Here is a 17113-nt window from a genome sequence, read left to right as displayed (position 1 = left end):
GTTACTTAGCAGCCCTCCAATTAGACCCTGAGCTCCATCAGACAGGACTGGATCTTAATGTACCTTCCCATTTCCAGAAACAAACTCTGTGATGGGGTATAATTTATGCGCTCAAAAAAATGTAGAGAGGACACAAATCTAAAACTTCTCTTTTCGAGAGTATACTTTAAGGCTAGAAAACATTATCGAACAAAAATATGAGTAAATGTAGCTTCTGCAATGAAGCAGCTGATAGAATATATTTAATATTGTATATTTAAGAGTTCTGGTAGGGGACAAACTATGTATCACCAGGATATACAAATATTCTTCCCTTTATATTAGAAACATGACTGTCGACAGAACTGCGATTTTTCAATGTTCTGAAACTGTTAATAACCATTTAAGTTAATAATAATAACAGGCAATCATTTGCTTTAGAAATAAAAAATCACACAAAATATATAAAGTATATAAAGAACAGTTTGGTCCTCGGTCATGGGTACTCAATGGGAGTCACTGTGGAAGCTGTAAGGCCATCAATTATGAGGAGGCACAGATTAAACAATGAACCTGGAAAAGTCTGATATTAGATTGTGATCACATGAGAAACAAGGCAAAAAAAAAAAAATCATGGTCAGTCCTTGACTGCTTATAGTCCTTGCTGCTTTAGGACCAAGACTACATTAAATTGTGTTAAAGCGAAAAACTACAATAATCTACTTTGCAAGTTTCAAATAACCAATTGTTTGATTCAAGATTTAAGGAGATAAAATGAATGTTAACACACTGAACAAAGATGGTTAAGCTGTTTTGTCCTAGCACATACATGCTGTATAACGGTGCATTAGAACTAAAGTTTTAGGTCAAAAAACTTTATCTTTTTCAAGTGTATTTGCTCCACTTTATAGATTCCTGTGAATTGTATTTTCCCTAAACACAACATTCGATCTGTTCATTTATTTTACTTTATAAATGACTGATAGAAATGTAAATATACATATATGTAAAAGTGGCTATCTTTTACATGTGACAGCCCAGAATTTAGTAATGTATAGGCTTTCTGGCTGTTTTACTTAACACATGAAATGAATTTTAGAGAAGAAACATATTTGGTATTTATTCTAATGAAAGCGTAATAGTTATAACATTTTTGAGGGTTAGTTATTTCTAAACTCTTCATTTTTAAGATTCAGATGATGTCCAGGTTCAACCTTTTAATAGGAATGTTGGTTTGTTAGACTTAGCCATCTTTCTTTATCATCCTTAAAGTTCAAACATAAAACAAGGAGGAAGGTAGGTCTATTAAAAAAATATAAATACTTGCAGCAATAGTTTAAATTATTTGGCCCGCAAAAATAATGCTTACGAAATCAAGTTTGGCTTAATTGTAGGTAAATGTAATTATGCCCAAGGCTGGGGTAGTTTACTCTCCTTTTGGCTGCAGGTTATACTTTCGTGGCTGGAAAAAATGTTCTTCAATAGCACTGACTAGTTCATTTAGTTCTTTCTCCAGCTGCTCAGGATCACTGCAAAATAAAGGTGAAAAAAATTCCAGGTCATTGGATTACTCCAAAGCATATTTTATTTTTTTTTTTTTTTTTGGCACACGGGTAGTTGCTCCGCGGCATGTGGGACCTTCCTGGAGCTGGGATCGAACCCGTGACCTCTGCATTGGCAGGCGGATTCTTAACCACTGCGCCACCTAGGAAGCCCCCCAAAGCATATTTTAAAGACTCCCCACGTTGATCAAGTAACACTGACATGTACCCTTAAGTGGAGGGCTATATCAGACAAAACAGAACTCCAGTCACTTAAGCATGGGAATGGATCTTGTGACATGGACAAAAAACGCACGTGACCATATTCATTATTTTCCCCAAGATCTCTACTATAAACAAAACCTCTCTGCACATCTCACATGAATTTTTAAGAAACACAGTGTGTAGCCTAGCATTCCTAAAAGCTCCGCCTGTACCTATAAGTGCAGAGAAAACTTTCATGACTCCAGCTGTCATTAAATCCTGCTGAACTTTTACAAATGACATCGCGGGCAAGTCTTCGGTCTCCAAGGATATGACTGTCCTTGATCCTGTTCCTCTTCAGGCTATTGGGAGCTCGGCTACAGCCTCCTGTGTAAGGCTTTCCCAGGATGGAAGAGATGGGGAGCCTCCTAGTGGGCCTGACGGTCACTCACCAGGAACTCAGACCCCCGCCTAACTTTTTTATCCTACCTTGGGAACACGAGAGTTACAACTGAAGTATAAACAAAAATCTTGGGAACTTTCCCTTTAAGGAAATAAAGTTTTCAAGCATGCGGAAAACACTCATTTATGTGCCAACAATTAGAATGCTGATAACAGATAAAACGGACCTGTAATTAGATAGGTGTCTAATTTATGTGGCAGGCTTATGTATCAGGCTACTAGCATGATGTGAGTTACTATAAGTACTTAAAACCAAAGCACTCAATAAAAAAACTTAAATCCTTCAATTCAAAGTTTTAATACTTCATACTTGACCATCTTTAATACATGCAAACTTAATTTTAACAATTACGGCAAGCTTTGTAATTAGTTAAGATCATTTTTGCACTGTAATAGCTAACCAGTACAACTAAAACAATCCATTTTATTACAGCCATTAATTCTGGCTCTACTACTTACTAGCTGTGTGCCCTTGGGCAAATGACTTAACCTTTCAAAGGCCCAGATTCCTCATTTGTAAAATTGAGATAAAGACTTTATCTTCTCAAGAGAGTTCTTGTAGAGATGGAGATAAATTATATAAAGCAATTAGCACAGAATCTGGCCCAAAAACCTCAATAAATGTAGCTATCATTATAATTATTTTTACCCCCAGTGGTAACATATAAAGTAATTAAGCTTCATAAGTAATATATGAATTACACAAGTCTTTTTTTTTCCCTTCTCCATAAATGTGCTTTGAAGAAAATAACAGTTCTCAGGAAGGTACATTGACTATTAATTACTGGTTTTTTTTTTAAAACAATATACATAAAACTAAAGCTCATCAATGAATTTACTACATATCTCCTGCTGGTTTTGTTTCTCTGTTAGAACCTTGCTTGACATAATTATTACCTAAATCTTGAGACAGTAAGAGAGTGTCCTTGTTCTTAGGAGATGAGTATTGAAGCCTACAACTTATTTTCAAATAGCTGAAGAAACAAAATAAACCAACCCAAATATATAATATTGATATGTATGATGAGTGAGAGTAAATACTGCAAAATGTTAGCAATTGCTAAAACTAGGTTGGGGTAGGTAAACTACGGCTTGTGGCCTATTTGTGTAAATAAAGTTTTATTGGAACATAGTCACACCCATTCTTTTATGTCTGTGGCTGCTTTCCAGCTACAAGAGCAGAGCTGAGTGGTTATAACAACGGCTGTATGGACTGCAAACCCTAAAATAGTTACTGTTTGGCTCTTTACAGAAAAAGTTTGCCAACCTCTAGTCTATGTGAGGAGTATGTGAGTATTCACTACATTATTTTTACATTTCTATGGGTTTGAAATTTTTCAGAATAAAAAGTTGGACAAAACTAAGGACATCAATGGAATTCCCTGGTGGTACAGTGATTAGGACTCTGTGCTTTCACTGCTGAGGGCACAGGTTTGATCCCTGGTCGGGGAACTAAGATCCTACAAGCCTCATGGCGTGGCCAAAAAAACCCCAAAAAAACGCATCAAAAACCAAAGAACAAACAAACAAAAAAGCAACTAAAGATATCAATCCCAACAAAGCAGTACTTTTTAAACGCAGGACTTACATTTGAAAAAGATTTTCTATTCTAAAGGGTTAGTGGGCTGTAGAATTCAATCAATGAATGAAATTCATGACATAAAATGTATTAATAATATTTAACGTTCTCAATAAGGAAACCTTAGCCATGGCTTTATTGCTGTTGTGTGTTAGGTATGCTGATGCCTCGCTTGAGCCCTGACAGCGTATCTACGGACTGACCTAGAGCCTAATGTTCCACTTAATAAATGGCAGCAACACTTCAATGACTATAACAAAAGGACAAATTTTCAAAGTATTTTCAGTAATTTAGAAACTAATATTTGAATTTAAGTCCACTCAATAAGCCATGTGAAAAATGTAAATACCATAGATCCTTAAACAGTGAGTTGTATTGTTATTATAAAAGACAGTTTTCTAAAATATTACCTATATTTTCACAGGATAATGAGAAGGAAAAAAATAGAGAGAGAAAATAGATCTTTAAATTGGACTTATGTCCATTTGTTTTCAAAAGAATGAGACATAGAAATATGAAAACACTAAGTGAGAAATGAGAATTATTCAGAATAAAATTCAGGGCTGATTTGGGTGTGGCTTGCTGTTTCCTTTATGATAAACTCTCTGACAGGTGACTATTCTGAGTTCTTGTATCCATGTTTTATAGTTTTGTTTTAATATTTCTAGCTTTGCTATTAGTCCTCACTTCTTCATGTCTAAGGAAAGTCCACCCGTAACAAATCTTCCCTGCCCCTCTAATCTGCTACATTTAATCTGCTATTGGCTTGCCAATTTAAGATGCTCAGAAAATTTCCTCTGCTCTTATTTCCACAGAATGTAAATTTGATTCACCAGCCAGAGAAACCCTATGAACAAAGCTTTGAAGTATACGTGTCATTACTACCTAGACCTATGTTGTCTGCTACAATAGCCACTAGCCACACGTGGCTACAGTGCAATTGAAATGGGGCTAGTGCAACCCAATTTTTAATTTGAGGAAATGAATTTTTAATTTCATTTAAGTTTAATTAATTGAAACAAATTTGAAAACTGGCACTTGATTCAGTTATTGGAAAACAAGTATGTCTGCAACAACTTGGGTGTCAAAATCTACTTTTTCAACTGTAAATTTTACGAAATCTAAATACAGATTAGGTATTTCCAAAAAAATACAGCATTCGAATTTGAGATACGTGCTAAGTATAAAATACTGTATGGATTTTGAAGACAGCGTGAAAAAAAGAATTTAAATATCTCATTAATCATTTTTATAATGATTACATGTTATAATGTTAATATTTAAAACACTAAGTTAAATAAATACATTATCTGTTTCTTTTTACTATTTAAAATTGTGTGTAGGAGAAAATTTCAAATTGCTTATATGGCTCACATTTTATTTCTGTTGGACAGCACTAACTTAATTCACCTTTAAAAAAAATTTCCTGATTTTGAACTGTATTCTGAATAGAGAAGTGATAGCTAAGTGACTGTTCAATAGGTGTGTAATATGACATTTACACGTGCTAGCTACATGTACCACAGCTGATAAAGTTCAAAAACGTCACAGGTGTTGGAAAGTGACCAACTCAAACCTTTTACCAAAGGTCACAAAACATGACACTGAAGCTACTAGACCATCAACTTTTTGGTGGCAAGGACTCTTTCTGCTGCGTCTCTTTAAATGCCCCAAGACCCAGCATGACTTACACAAAATAGCTGCTCAAAGATATTGTTGAATGGGATGTGTAATGGATTTTAATTTATTGTATCAGAGACATGGAGAAAAAGAGAAAAAGTCATTGGTGGCATGCTCAAATAAAAAGCACTACAAAAAGGAAAATTTTACTACTATTACTGAAATTAGGAATGAAATTTTCCCACAGGGAAATTTGGGATAGAAGGAAATAACTAAGTAGGAAGTAAGTACTCTTGTCCATAGATGTGTCAAGCGGCTGTTAATATCACAATAGTGCTGCAGGTTCTGAGACAACATTCCTAATTACACTACATATTAGAGAGATGAAATATTTTACTGAGCGTCTGAATAGAATTTAGGAAGTTGAGGGGAAAAAAAAATCCCAGCAGCCGCCATCCATGCATACCTATTTCCAGGGGGGGCACGCAGTTCCGAATAATACTTGATTTTGGGCTCTGTTCCACTGGTTCGCATGGTGGCCACGCCTCCATTAGCAAAGGTAAAGGTGATCATCTGGCTGCTTTGACTCGCAGGGAGAACCTAGGAATTAATCTACACGTTATAAATTTAAGTAGCAACATAAGCTGTTCTTACCTAAGTAACATTTTCCCCTGGATAAGCAAGAAACTAAATTTAAAACAAAGAAGAAAAGAAGAATATTCTTGAGGAAATCAGAAAATGTACTCTGTATAAATGAAATAAATAAGGCAATTTGTGAAAATTAACTGTCTATGCTACCTTTTACCTCCATAGCTCTCTTAAAGCTACTAAAGTTTTACTAAAATGGAAACACATCATTTCACAAGAAATTGCTTTAAGCCGATTAATACTGCATTATCAAAACCCCACAAAACGTTAGGCTTATTTCACTTTCAAGGGCCTCTGGTAGATGTAGTCACAGCTGATTGCTCTCCAAACTCCACTAAAATGACTGAAGCATTAAAATAAAAAAACATACAAGGGCAAAGAGGCAGGAGCAGTTTAGGGGGTTGCCAACTAATCGTGGCAATCAGAAACCAGACGGAGGGGCAGAAGTGACCTGCTGGAACTCAGGACAATGACCGCGGAGCCCCTGCAGCAGGCAGACAAGAACCAAGTCAGTGTGTTCTGCAGAGCCTTGGCAAAGCTTACTACCTGGGGCACCAGGTACTGCAAAGGGCAGGGGTGAGACAAAGGAGCTATCAGATCCTCCCAAATCCCCGCCTTCTGCCCACGAGGTCAACCAACCACCTCATCAGGAGATGGTTTACATCTCTGGGGCAACTGAACCAGAAGGGCTCAGAAGCTGAGGACACCAGGCACTATGGAGGGCAGGGCATAGAGAAAACTTAGCGTAAGAGTCCACACACTGAATGCTCGGTGCCCTCCTCCCAGGTCCGAAGCACCTCTCCATCACTTCTAGTGCTTATTACCCTCAGGCAGGAGATTAGGGTGAGGGTGAGGCGGCCCCAGAAGACCTTGAGGGAAATAAAGACAATACGGAGGAAGAAAGATCTATATTTTTAAAAAGCTATAATTAATATCCTTAAGAGAGATAAGATATAATACACATGAAGCAAGACTAAAATGTTACTTTTAATAAATTAGAGAAAAGGAGCTGAAATGTTCAAAGCCGCAGTGAAAGTTAATGTTGAGATAATCTCCCCAAAAGTAGGAAAGAAGGATATAGATGGACAGTGGGAAAAAACAAACACGGAAAGTAGAACATCACTCTAGGAGAGTCAGCATCTAAGAACTTGTCAAGAAGGACTTACTAAGAAAGGGAGAACAGAAAAGGCAAGGGAAGAGGTTACTTGAAAAACAACCATCCAGCATCCTTCTTTGACAAAAATCAGGAGAATTTCTCAAAACTGAAAGAAATGACTCCACAGACCAACAAAGACGAACCAAGTGTCCAGAAAAATGAGTGAAAAGAAACCCACACTAAAAGCATGTCACTGGAATCTCAGAACCCCAAGAGTAGCAGAAAGTTCCTAATATCTTCCCATAAAGAAAAAAACAAATTGCATGGAAAGGACTGAATGAGCATGGTGTCCTCATCCCTGACTGCAGCACACAGCAGGTCCCAACTATTTCCTGAGTGAACGAGTGATGGATGCTCGACGGCTTGACAGACACGGAGCAAGCAATGCTTTCAAAACTGTGAGTCAATAAAGTGTGAGGGTAGAGTAAGACATTTTCAGACCTCGACGCCTCCAAAATTTTACCTCCCATCCACCTCTTCTTAGGAAGCTACTAGAGGATGTGATTTAGGAAGACAAATATAAAAAGAGGAAATCGTGGGGTCCAGGAGCAAGGGATCCACCCCCAGAGAGTGGCGAAGGGCATCCCCAGGATGACAGCTGGGCGTTCACCCCAGAGAGTGGCAGGCCCGCCCCAGAGGAAGGGACCAGGAGGGAGGCCACTGGACACAAGAGGGAACCAACAGACCCGGTGGAAGATCCTACTGGGAGGTATTCGAACGACGTGGGAAGAACTGCTGAGGGTTACAAAGAAATCCATGCAAGTGAAAGAACAAAGCAGCTATTAATGACAGGAAAAATAATTCTTTATACAAAGTAAGGGGAAACTGATCATAGTACACCACTTGGCTAAGCAAAAAAGCCATCGTTACTAGTCATAATAACACAAGCATGGAATCTGATGTCACCAAGAGCTGTGGTATACATGTACTGTGAGGACAGGGGAGAAGAGTCGTGAATGCTGGAAGCGTAAGAACTAAATCCCTATCTCCATAATAGAAAATGAATAAAGTCTAACCCTGAGAAGTCAAAGCATCACCACATGAGCACATTCTTTAGAAATCAGGTGGCGAATACCAGGAGAAACACCTAAGAGGGAAGGTGGCTGTCTTGGCGCATGGCAATGAGATGGCAGGAGCTGGAACTGCCATGTTTCATCAGAACTCTTTTAATACTATTTGCCTTTAAAAACATATTGTGTGCAGATGCAAATTTAAAAATATGAAAAGGTGAATATCAAGGTAAATGTCCAGCATCTCATAAGGATACTTTTACTCTCCTTCCTCCGACCCCCTGCTACAGTTGGCAATACTCTTCTGCCATATTTGAGCCTTCTTTTGACTCCTGTGGGGGGATCCACATGGTAGGAAGCATGCAAACTCATGCTTTACAGCTGACAACTCTTATATAGAGAGAGAACAGGGTAAAGCTAAGGAGGAAGCAAGCAGTGGTTCTCAAAGCTGGACCAGCAGCATCAGCGTTAGCATCAGCAGGGAGCTTATTAGAAAGGCAAACAAGGCGTGGGCCGTAGCACTCAGTGCTTTGACCTGGTCGCCAGGTGATTCTGATGCTTTTTCAAGTTCAACTGCTGAACGAGAGGAAAAGCTGGGTTTAGAATCAGAAGACCCAGAGTCTGTCCCCAGCATCACCAATTAGCTGTGTGACTGCAGGTAGGTCTTACACTTTTAAGTAGTCGTCCCTTCCTCCCTGTGGAGGATTGGTTCCGGAAGCCCCCGCAGATACAAAAATCCACAGATGCTCAAGTCCGTTATGTAAAATAGTGTAGTACGATCGACCCTCGGTATCTGCGGATGTGGAATCCTCGGATGCCGAGGGATGACGTGTATCGATTTCCTGCTGTGTTAAATGACGGCATTGGCTTAGATGACTAGGGAGCACCCCTTTAGTTTCAGCTCATGATTTTTAACTATCCATATATTTTTATAGCTTATTTATAAAAATGCCTAAAATCAGCTTCAATTAATTACATGATGAAATAAGTTGAGCTATTCATAGTCAAAAAGTAAACAGAGAAGAGCTTAATTGATAAAAAACATTACTTACAGCTTTTTTATCAGGTTGGCTACCATCATAGCCAGTTGTAAGGTCCCTAACGTGAGCAATTGCAAATTTGCCACAAGTTTTTGGATAAGCATTCTTCCCATCGTAGTTCCTAAGGTTTTCAAATAATTTTTTAACAGTGCCCTGATCGTGGCAGATAAAATATGAAGCTTTGGTGATATGGTAGCCATACCTATCAATACAAACACAATTACATGCCAAATAAGGAACAAATAATTCTGCACAGTGTACACTGAACATGTATCAACCAGTATATTCTAAAACAAATAACCACGACTGATTTCAAAGGAATCAGCATTAAAAATAATAATTCAGCATTAAAAATAATAATTCAGCATTAAAAAAGAGGTCCAACATTAAAAAGGAGGCCCAACAATCTACCCCAGGGATCGCTGAACTGCTGTGTGGCCCTCAGCCTGTATTTGTAAGTAAAAGTTTCTTTACAGGAACATAGTCACGCCACACCCACTACCTTATGTATTGTGTCTGGCTGCTTCTGCACTACAACGGCAGAGTTGAATCATTTCTATGAAGACTAAATAGATGTTTCGTGAACACATTTAGTCTTTTTTGACACTGGACACTTAAAAATCATATTCTTCCCTTAGCCATTTCTGCAACTAACGTTCTCATTTCTTAAGAATCAATGTCATCACGAATGGTGATTACTACTAAGCAGTTAAGTATCAAAAGGAAAAGGTGATCCCTTATTTAGTTTTTATAAGAAACAGAACTCATAACCAAAGAAAGAACATCAGAAAGAATATTAGTATCTCAAGCATAAGAACAGAGTAAAGCATTAAAAAAATATTACTACGTGGGGATGCACATTAAGTGTACTAATTGGGATCATTTCACAATGGAGACATACATTGAATCACTGTGTTGTACAGTTGAAACCGATAAAAAAAATTACTTCAATTAAATAGAGTCAATAGCAACTTACTCAACATAGATGGCTTTTAGCTGCTGAGACAAAGACAAATTCTTGGTTGCTAGAAAGCTGGCCAGCTCTGCACTTATGACTGCGGCACTGACTCCATCTTTGTCCAGAACGAAAGGGCAGCACATATATCCTGCAGAAACACATGTTGTACACACACCTTGAGTGGGTTCCTTTACACACTGTGCGTGCACATGTCTGTATGCACCCTGACTATTGTCTACGAGGTTGTCCAGTATGTAAATGCTTCTCACTCACCACCGTTACATTTAAGAATCCAGCCCCGTACCTAGCACATAGCGGGCCTTCAAGAAGTATCTGTTGAGGTAAAAACTACTACATATAAAATAAATAAGATACAAAGATGTATTGTACAATGCACAGAGTATAGTCGATATTTTAATAATAATAACTACAAATGAAGTATAATCTATAAAAACATGGAATCACTACGTTGTACACCTGAAATTAATATAATATTGTAATTCAACTATGTTTAATTAAAAAAAAGAAAAAGAAGAGGAAGTATTTGTTGAATAACCTGTAAGGAGAGCCTCCCTCCTAGACAAATCGTGCTCATTTTCCAGGTCTGGCCGAAATCCCTCCAGCTCACACAGAACTGTTTGCAATTATTCTAGTCAATGCTTATTCTGTCTTTTTCGAATCTCCATAGTTCTTACGAGTTACATGATCCATCCCGACACCAAGCCTACACTCTTTTGTGTGGTTACTAACCAGATCTATATAAACTGCTGTAGGCTAAGGTCAGTGTCATGCATTTCTTTCAGAGTCAGCATGCAATGGATATGCAATAAATATTTGATCAACAAATGTAAGAAAATCTTTTTTTTTTTTAATAAAAAGCTACAGGAAGGCCAGATTGCCAGTTCTGACAGCAAAAGAGTGAAACAAATTTAATGAATTCGTTCAATGATGAGCCTGTGTCTATGCTGCAGGGAATGTATGAACCAGAAGAGTATATATTATCTAATAAGCATGATGTATAATAACTTTTCCTAAACAAAGGGCTAAAACACCCCCAGCACAAACATCTGCAGTTCACGTTTCCATTGGCAGCTCTCCTTTCTGCTCATTTATAGTGATCACTTAAGACAAGTGTTTTTCCATCATCCTGGCTGGTTCTTTCAGGTGAAGGTGAAAATCACTATGATAAAAGTCCCACAACCGTGCCTTCTTCTTTCTTCTGGACAGATCTCTGCAGGGCACTCTCTGAGGGGGAGGGAACTCTATTCGGCCTGGATATCAACAGCATAGTAAGGAAATATCACACCTCCACACCGCCCCAAACAGGAGGATCGTGAAGCTACTATAGCCGTGTACAGAACATCTCTGTTCACAATTACCTGGGCAAAGGATTCACTTCTTCACGTGAATGGTTTGGTTATTTGTGAGACATTCTTTTCAGCCAAAAAAAATATCTGCGACACCAACTTTGGGGTAGGACAGTTCAGCATTTGCTGAGCATCACAGTAGCAAAACGAACTGTGTGTTCCTGTTTCACTGTCAATCTTTTGAACCCAAATCCAAACCCAAATCTTTCCCCATTCATTTGTGTTCTAAAAACTAACTGGTCCCACGACCATCGTGATCAGCTCTTACCAATAGCTTCTTCAAATGCAAATAAGACATTTTTCCCCTGGTCGATTAGCTGTTTGGCTCGGTTTCCCATCCACTTAAAGCCAGTTAATGTTTCCTAAAAGGATAATCCAAGAGAGAAAGAAATGCCTTAGACCTTGCACAGAGCAAAAGAAAGGGAAAAGAGCAAGTCTCACGAGCACCTTACCTCGAAGTGAAAACCCTCCTTTAAGGCAATGGCCTGCAGGATTTTGGAGGAGACGGTGCTGGACAGCATGTATGTGTCTTTGAGGGCGCTGTGATCTTGGTTCTTTTCTTTCCAAGAAGTAAAGAGCCACCAGCCCAAGAGGGCCCCCAACTCATTGCCTGAAAACACTCTCCATTCACCACTGAAAGAAAAAACAACCGCAGCAGCGATCTTAAGAGAGACTGCTTAATTGCAAGTGACAAAGACAGAACAATTAAGCCAAACAAGGCTCAAAGTAGCCTCTGCAGGACCGTTCTTGTTAATCTTGTTTAAGTAACAGGCCAGGAGTGTGACTGTCACTCCACAAACATCTGAGCAGCCAGTTCGCCTGGACAAACCCCCTATCTTTGAAGAGTATATAAAATAAGTACATCAGAGACGACACAGAAATGCTTTTCTCTCAGTTTCTGGCAAAGGCTTTGGTTTCAAACATAACAGAAATATGCTGGCAAGATGCCCCCCACGTGTAATAGTTTGCATATCTCAACTTTCTGCTCAGCATTGCTGATCCTGAGAGAGAGACTGCTTAGCATTCCTTAAGATCCAGAGAACAGCCTTGCAACTCATGTTCCTGTCTGCAGTCGAGGTGGCACCTTACATTTCAGCATGTAGCACCTTAGCTTAAGTTTCTAAAAACTGATATAGAAGTGAATCTGTTTTGTCATAATTGAAAATCCTAACCCTTTGGTGGCACCCCACCATCTCCCAAACATCACATATGCTGTTTGACACCCCAAACTGCTTTCAACTCCCCCACCCTTACCTACCACGGCTCTGAACAAACTCTGCAGTCTCACTTGCCTTAAGCATCGTCAGCGCCCCTCAGGTATCCTCTCTAGTCTGCTCAACCTGAATTCAACACTGCCTTGAAGGTCCAGTTCCTCACCAAACCTTTTGTCAAATGCTGAACTGTAAAGCCAGCAACACACAAAGTACTTTGCCCACATTAGGCACTGAGTCATTATTTATCATAAAAGCAATGATAAAACGGGGGCAGTAACAAATAGTGATTTCAGTTCCAAACACAATATGGGGCTGATTTCCTCTGCATTACGCTTGACCATCGTGTGGCCCGGGATCAGTACTTGCTCTATGTTAGAAGATCTGACTGAGGTTCAGTGAGATGGTCATTTGCAAAATAAATGGGAAATATTTCCAAATAGGTCTGGTCTCTCCAGAAACATTTTACTGCCCAAGATGTCACCTTTTATATTTCCCCTATGTAGGTAATCACAATTAATTGTACCTGTCTTGCTTTTCTGCCACAGCAAGTCTATCAGCATCTGGGTCGTTTGCTAAAATGATTTTGGCCGAGGTTTTGTCAGCCAAAGCAAAAGACAGAGTCTGAAAAAAGAGTAAGAAGAGAAAAGATCACTCCAATCAAGAATTCAGCACATTTCAGTCTTTAGGAACTAGAAGAGGTCTTTCCCCAAACCAAGGCTGAATTTTATTTCTGGAGCTGGTCTTGGCTGGTCACATATTACTTCTTAACTCAGAGGTCCAATAATGAAAGCATCAACTCATGACCCACACATGCCCATGGGATTCGTCCCACATGTGACAGTGTGTGTGACTGGACTGGTATTTCCAGGCCTGGCCCTGTGATCAACCTAACAGACAAACCAAAATAAACTGACTCTCTGAATATCGCTGTTACCCTAACCTTTAAAAAGGCTAAAGGAACCATAATTTAAATAGTACTTCTTCATATCAGAAGAATATCAATTGAGGAATAAAAATCATGTGATAAATCTTCATTCTATTACTGTTTCTTTTTGGCATTAAGTAAATTAAATTAAAATTAAATTAATTAAATTGAATGTAAAACATCATTTGAAATTTGAGAGCAGTTTCAGCTCTCACATCCTGATGCTAAGATATCTGATTGGAAAATTCCTTTAAGAAATGCATGACTAATAAATATAAATATTTACAATGATCAAATTACTTTTATGTTCAATGCAATGAAAATGCATAAATATTTATTTTACTCAATAGTAATAGTTTTGAATTATATTCAAGGTAAATTTTATAATTAAAAAACAAACAAATAAACAAACAAAAAAACAAAACCAGGTTACCAGGACACCTTTGCCCTCTTCGGGATTCGGGTATTTCACTGTTGGGAACTCAGGGTCGGGATCCTTCTGCTCGAGAACAGCCTCAGGAGGAACAAAGTCAAAAGCCTTGAAAGCCGACTGCACGAAGTGGTGACCCACGCCATGGACGGAGGTGTGCACAAACTTCACCTTGGTCTCCCTGTTCACAGCCCTAGAATCAGACACATGGAAAATGATAAAACACACAAATATCTGGCTCTCAAAACTGGAAGGTTTGCAAAACATCAAGGAACTAGATTCTTAAGAATGTAAGATATCGAAGAAATAAGAATGTATAAGACAATTGAATATTTAATTCCACACACACAAAAAACTCATTCACTGTATTCCAAACATACGCAGTCCCCCAACACATTCAAGTTTTAAATTTTACTCTGCAGTTATTTTTCACCAATCTGATTACTTTTGGATCTTATTTCATGCTACAGCTTTCACAGCTGGCCCAGTGGCAGTACCCACCCATGGCAGTGCCAGTAAATACTCTTTACTAGCTTCATACATGATTTTCGAAATGTCCCTTTTAACACAACGTGATGGAACATCCCATACGTGGATGCACATAAAATAAAACATTTTCTTTGTCGAGTAACAATTCTGTTTGGCAAAGTGCCCTGATCTAGGGACTTGATGTAGAATAAAAGTGAACATCAAAATTAATAGCAGATTCTTCTCCAGACCCCACGGTTGGGGAGAGTCCTTAAGAGAGCATCTCTTGGGACCTCCCTGGTGGCGCAGCGGTTAAGAATCTGCCTATGCAGGGGACACGGGTTCGATCCCTGGTCCAGAAGATCCTACATGCTGCAGAGCAACTAAGCCCGTGAGCCACAACTACTGAGCCCACATGCCACAACTACTGAAGCAACCACCGTGCGCCTAGAGCCCGTACTCTGCAATAACAGAAGCCACCGCAATGAGAAGCCCGAGTACCGCAATGAAGAGTAGCCCCCACTCGCCACAACTAGAGAAAGCCTGCAGGCAGCAACAAAGACCCAATGCAGCCAATAAATAAATAAATAAAAGTTGTGTGTGTGTGTGTGTGTGTGTTTGATAAAAAAAAAAAAAGAAAGTCTCTCTTGTGATCTGGGCTGGGGGGAAGTGAACATCCACCACCATGGGAGGGACACAAAACCCCACCCAGATGTTCCTCCCGCATCCCTATTATGAGACAAAAACCTTAATCTGTAGGGGAAAGGGCAGCAACACCACAGCCATGGGAGGTGTTAGACAAGGACGCATGATTTATAACCAATTTGGCGATGAATAAATTATTAACAAACCTGAAAAAAGAGAAAAAAAAATTAACAGCAGACGTTATGGAAAAGTAAACACGAGGTGTTAATTAAAATTCCAATGATCTGACTGCTAGATTCTTAGGTTATTATCCACCTCTTCTGGCAATGAGTAAATGAACAAGGTCTTCCTTAAGCCAATAGTAGTTCAAAACAAACTTACCCTTGAAAATAAAATGCATCTAGAAAAATAAATATGCAAGATGAGTGAGAACAAATCTGGAAAAAATCTCTTAGATATTAAAGTGAATTATAAAACTATCACAATGAGAATGGTTTAGTCCTAGATATATAAAGGCAGGTTAAAGGAACAGAAGAGAGTCCAGAAGTTGATCCAATTTGAAATGGGAAATATATATGAGCAGCAGTAAGGCTTAGTGGTTAACATGATTTAGAGACAGACGCTAAATCTTAGAGCTCTGTCACTTATTAGCTGTGTGACTACTGGTTATTTTCTTAACCTCTCTGTGTCACAGTATTCTCATCTATAAAATGGCAATATGCCAAAACCTACCCTCAGCATTACTGTGATGATTAAATGAGATTAAATTAATTAGTACAAGTGAAGGGCCTGTAGCAGTTATCTGATACGTAATAAGCACTCAAAGCATGTTAGAAACTGTTTGATTAAAGGTGATATTTCCAATTACTCAAAGAAAAATAGATTCTTCAGTTTAATATGTTGGTACAATTGCAAACTTTTTAGAAAGAACCTAATCTGCTTTCCCACTTTATGCTTCATACAAAATTAAAAATCACCAACAACACGAAAGATTTAAACATTGCAAAATGTAAACATGAAAGTCTTAAAGCAAAAACAGTTGTGCTTTTTTAAAAAAATAATCTTGGTATAGTGAAATCTATCTATAGTGACACAAAACCCAGAAGTCAGAAATTAAAGGTTTCAATGAAAAAGTCCAAAGGTACCAACAGAAGGGAAAACAATATTTGAAATAAATGGGCTAGTATTTTGTACAAGCAAAGAGGTTTTACAAATGCAAAAGATGAAGAAATACATAGAAAAATATAGGTTAAATAATTTTTTTAAATATTCATAATTAAAGAATGCAAATAAAGTTAGGTATTACTTTCATGTAGCAAATTGGGAAAGAGGAGAAGCTGGATAATACTCAATGTAGGTAAGAATGTATGGATCATATACTATTATCATACACTGCTGGTGGGAATCTCAGCTAGTACAACATTTCTGGAGAGCAATTTGTTAACCATTATCAACTTCGTAAATGCATATGTAACTCTGATGCCTGCAATGTATCTTATGAATACACTTGTGGGCACGTGCGCGTGCGCGCACGCACACACACTCAAGGAACTGTACTCAAAGTTGCTGACTCCATCCAGTGCTATTTGGAGTAACAGAACACTGAAACCCTTAGTCTTTGTGAAGTCTGATCAGAGGGACAGAGGGAAGGTGCACAGATGTGTTTTGTCTGGAAGACAGACCATTTTAAAATGGTCCCCAACATTTAAAAATTAGATTTCACATACAAAAATCTAAGTTTCTAGTTTGCTTAGGAGAAAAAAAATCAGATGATCTGGCAAGGCGGCTCCCTTCAGGTGGTACAGGGGTCCCACATTCCACACGGGAGCCGCCACTCCCAGGCATCCCAACAAATGCAGTATCAGAG

At 38.5% G+C, this 17113-nt stretch overlaps 1 protein-coding gene across 1 annotated transcript in view; it reads right to left on the bottom strand.

Annotated features, from left to right (window-relative positions):
- Nucleotides 1-208: 208 nt before the first annotated feature.
- PGM2 (phosphoglucomutase 2) overlaps nucleotides 209-17113 on the bottom strand; it is a 33144-nt gene continuing 16239 nt past the window's right edge. Inside the window, exons 7-14 of the mRNA XM_057726583.1 lie at nucleotides 14137-14326; nucleotides 13302-13399; nucleotides 12017-12197; nucleotides 11833-11926; nucleotides 10216-10345; nucleotides 9252-9441; nucleotides 5852-5985; nucleotides 209-1508 (exon numbers count right to left, since the gene is read on the bottom strand). Coding sequence (XP_057582566.1) covers nucleotides 1406-1508; nucleotides 5852-5985; nucleotides 9252-9441; nucleotides 10216-10345; nucleotides 11833-11926; nucleotides 12017-12197; nucleotides 13302-13399; nucleotides 14137-14326 — 1120 coding nt within the window. The 3' untranslated portion in view covers nucleotides 209-1405. The remainder of the gene's footprint in view (nucleotides 1509-5851; nucleotides 5986-9251; nucleotides 9442-10215; nucleotides 10346-11832; nucleotides 11927-12016; nucleotides 12198-13301; nucleotides 13400-14136; nucleotides 14327-17113) is intronic.

The sequence above is a fragment of the Hippopotamus amphibius genome, chromosome 3 (genome assembly GCF_030028045.1).
Source record: "Hippopotamus amphibius kiboko isolate mHipAmp2 chromosome 3, mHipAmp2.hap2, whole genome shotgun sequence".
Classification (NCBI taxonomy): Eukaryota; Metazoa; Chordata; class Mammalia; order Artiodactyla; family Hippopotamidae; genus Hippopotamus; species Hippopotamus amphibius.
This window is presented reverse-complemented; position numbering and strand designations above follow the sequence as displayed.